Source organism: Clinocottus analis, unplaced genomic scaffold (genome assembly GCF_023055335.1).
Source record: "Clinocottus analis isolate CAN_PGR_092001 unplaced genomic scaffold, fCliAna1.0.p SCAF_16, whole genome shotgun sequence".
Lineage (NCBI taxonomy): Eukaryota > Metazoa > Chordata > Actinopteri > Perciformes > Cottidae > Clinocottus > Clinocottus analis.
Window position 1 is genome coordinate 17,173,034 of NW_027175887.1, and position 3,663 is coordinate 17,176,696.

At 49.2% G+C, this 3,663-nt stretch overlaps 1 protein-coding gene across 1 annotated transcript; it reads left to right on the forward strand.

Moving 5' to 3' along the window:
* The first annotated feature begins 678 nt into the window (after window positions 1-678).
* Window positions 679-1,812, forward strand: nog1 (noggin 1). Its single transcript, XM_068579035.1, has one exon. It carries the CDS (start codon window positions 701-703, stop codon window positions 1,421-1,423), a length of 723 nt encoding a protein of 240 aa, XP_068435136.1. The 5' UTR covers window positions 679-700; the 3' UTR covers window positions 1,424-1,812.
* Window positions 1,813-3,663: the final 1,851 nt, after the last annotated feature.

Here is a 3,663-nt window from a genome sequence, read left to right on the forward strand (position 1 = left end):
AGCAGAAATGTTGGCGGTGGCTCGAGGAACACGTGAGACATCGCAGCGTTTGTGACTTTGACGGCGAAAGAGAATCTTTCTGGACTTCGTTTCGTAACAAATCAACCATAAAGTCTCTTTTTTTGTGTGTCATTAAGGATTCCCCAGATGAAAGACAACCATCCCCACTGCGAAGCTGATTTAAGGAGGTCTGGGAAACCGTAGGGGGCGTGTCCAGGGGGGGCGTGCCACGCCCCCTACCCCTGTGAGGTGGAAGGAGGAGGTGTCGGGGATCTCCTCCTAGACAACAAACCCACATTCAACGAAGAGGCACGCGGGTGACGTCACGCTGCGTGTGGAGCATATAACTGAGGGGTCGCGCGCTGCGCTCGGCGCTTCAGAGGAGACGAAGGGGGCGCGAGCATCATGCCGAGCCCGCGCGCACGGAGCCCGAGCACAGACCTGAGCCGCGTCACGCGCGTCTCCAGCAACGAATAGTGATCAGAATGAACGTTTCTCACTGCAGTGCCCGGATGTTCATCCTGGGAAAGAGACATTCATAAAGAGACGCGGGTTTTTTTGGATACGGCTCACGCGCGTAATTACGCACGAGAGCGAGAGAGAGAGAGAGAGAGAGAGAGAGAGAGAGAGAGAGAGAGAGAGAGAGAGAGAGAGAGAGAGAGAGAGAGAGTGAGAGTCTGTCCGCGCACCGTGCCTGCACATGGAGCAGACCCCGCCGTGCGCGGCCATGTACCTGCTGCTGCTGTCCCTCGGCGTGCTCGCGCAGAGGAGCCTCTGTCAGCACTACTTCATCCTGCGGCCCGTCCCGAGCGACAGTCTCCCGCTGGTGGAACTAAAAGAGGACCCGGACCCCGTGTTCGACCCCCGGGAGCGGGACCTTAACGAGACGGAGCTGAAGAGCATCTTGGGGGACTTTGACGGCCGCTACTTGTCCGTGTCGCCGCCCTCCGCGGCTGCGGCGGCTGCGGCGGCGGCGGCGGAGGAGGACAAGTACACCGGGAACGACGAGCTGGACGACTTCGAGGCGCGGCAGAAGCCCGGCGGCGGCGTTCTGCCCAAGGAGATCCGCGCCGTGGACTTCGACGTGCAGCTGGGCAAGAGGCACAAGCCCAGCAAGAAGCTGAAGCGGCGGCTGCAGCAGTGGCTGTGGGCGTACTCCTTCTGCCCGGTGGCGCACGCGTGGACCGACCTGGGCACCCGCTTCTGGCCGCGCTTCGTGCGCGCGGGCGGGTGCCCCGGCAAGAGGTCGTGCTCGGTCCCGGAGGGGATGCTGTGCAGACCGGCCAACTCCACCCACCTGACGGTGCTGAGGTGGAGGTGCGTGCCGAGGAAAGCGGGGCTGAAGTGCGCGTGGATCCCCGTGCAGTATCCGGTCATCACGGACTGCAAATGCGCCTGCGCGAGTAAAGAAGAAAAAGACTGAATCATAAATTATAAGCTCGTTTTTTTTGTGATTCTTTGTTGTGTTGTCGGTCACGTGCACTACCAGCGTGTAGGAATGTATTTGTGTGTCCGCGGGGCCGCGTCAGTGTTGTGTGTAACCAGACTTTATCCGCGGATATGAGGAGGATATACTTTGTATTTATGGAGTCGTGACGTAGAGACATGAGGACTTTCATATCTGGAGAAAACAGATCGAACCTGGATTATTATTGAAACTTGTTTTATCCTGTAAATTAAGGAAATGTGCTATTTATTCTTTATATTCGTACAATAAAACACTGAAATCTCTTTTTGAATGATTTTCTCTTCCTGACCGACGAATTTACACTTTTATATGACGTCTAACACAATTTTCATGCCAAACATTGTTTGAAATGTGTGTGTAAACAGTGAAAGGGGATAAAATGTAGTATTTAAACAATATTCAGACAATAGTTTGATTAAAGAATAAACATTTCTATAGATGCCTGTATGTATGCTGCTGATATTTTGAGCCTCTTTCTTTTAAAAGCAGATTCATTATTTCAAACTCAGCGTGAATGAACGTCATGAACACATGAATATGACACATTTACAGGACTTTTACACAACTTTTGAGGTATTTTTTAAAGAACTTTTCCAGCCTGAGTGAAGATATTTCTGATGACGTCATGGTTATGACATCAGATGTTCTTGTTCGTCACCTCGAGTCAAATCTGAAGGAACCTCAACCTGTTGCATCCTGATGGAGAGAGACTTTCTCCTCTTCCTCCTCCTCTTCCTCCTCCTTGACTGAATACTTGTTTAGTTTTTACTATTCTAACAAAAATAATAAAAACATGTTCTTTAATATAAAAAAATATATATTTTTGATGAGTTGAGATCTTTTCCACAGAATCTAAAATAAAGAACTAAAAGTTTTGACAAAGTTTCACACTGATGGAAACAAACGAGTCTCTCTCTCTCTCTCTCTCTCTCTCTCTCTCTCTCTCTCTCTCTCATGCCACAGACAAATCTCCTGTACTGTCACTGGATAGCAACGTATATACACATAAATAGCCCTTGTGTGTGTGTGTGTGTGTGTGTGTGTGTCAGTGATCCTCTGGTCTGCTCCATAAAGCTCGTGAGGTTTCTCTCTCGTGTTTAGCTGCTGCAGCGAGACATCATATAACACACACACACACACACACGCACGCGCACAATCTCACTCACACATGTGCACACTCACAACCTCACAAACATGCACACACACACACACAATCTCACACAAGCACGTGCACACACATGTACGCACACGCACATACACAACCTCACTGACACACATGCACAAACACGTGCACATATACAGACCTCTCTCTCTCACACACACACACACACACACACACACACACACACACACACACACACACACAACCTCTGGGTGAGTCTGAGGTAACGAGGTAAAATCTTTGATCCTCAACCTCTAATCAACTATTTCTAGTTTTTAAACCTTGTTGCTGATTAAATTCTCCTTCAGGGTTCAGACGTTCTTTCACTGATCAAAGAAACTTCTTTTCTTTAAACTTTTTATTTTTGGCCAACGACATCAAACGTAATTACTTTTCATCACAGTTTGTAGTTTTCATGTTTTAAAAAGCTCTGAATGTGGTGTCTTCATGAGATGCTAATGTCCAGCTTATTACCAGCTCCCCTCCTGCTGGTCCTCCGTTAGCCGTGATGCTAACGTTACTGGCTCTCCTGCTGGTCCTCCGTTAGCCGTGATGCTAACGTTACTGGCTCTCCTGCTGGTCCTCCGTTAGCCATGATGCTAACGTTACTGGCTCTCCTGCTGGTTCTCCGTTAGCCGTGACACTGACACTACTAGCTCTCCTCCTGTTGGTTCTCCGTTAGCGGTGCAGCTAACGTCACTAGCTCGTCTAGCTTGTTTACAAAGTCACACGACCAGAGATCAGAGACTGGTGTTGACTTTTGTGTCATAATTTCCGTACATCTCGATATATATCTTGTTTTTTTCCTCTTTTAATGTGTACATTTGTTAAAACCTTCCAGACATCGGTGCTGCGTGACGGGGAGAAGCGTTTTGTTGGCGTGCAGTCGTCTCTCTCTCTGAAAGGCAGACGCATCCTGTCAAAAGTTCTATTTGTTTGGTAAAGGATGCCGTTTGGCTCGCGGCCCGGTTCATCCTGCTCTCCCACACATCGGATAATTGGAGGTTCTTTTGAACCCCCGGTCACGATGTTC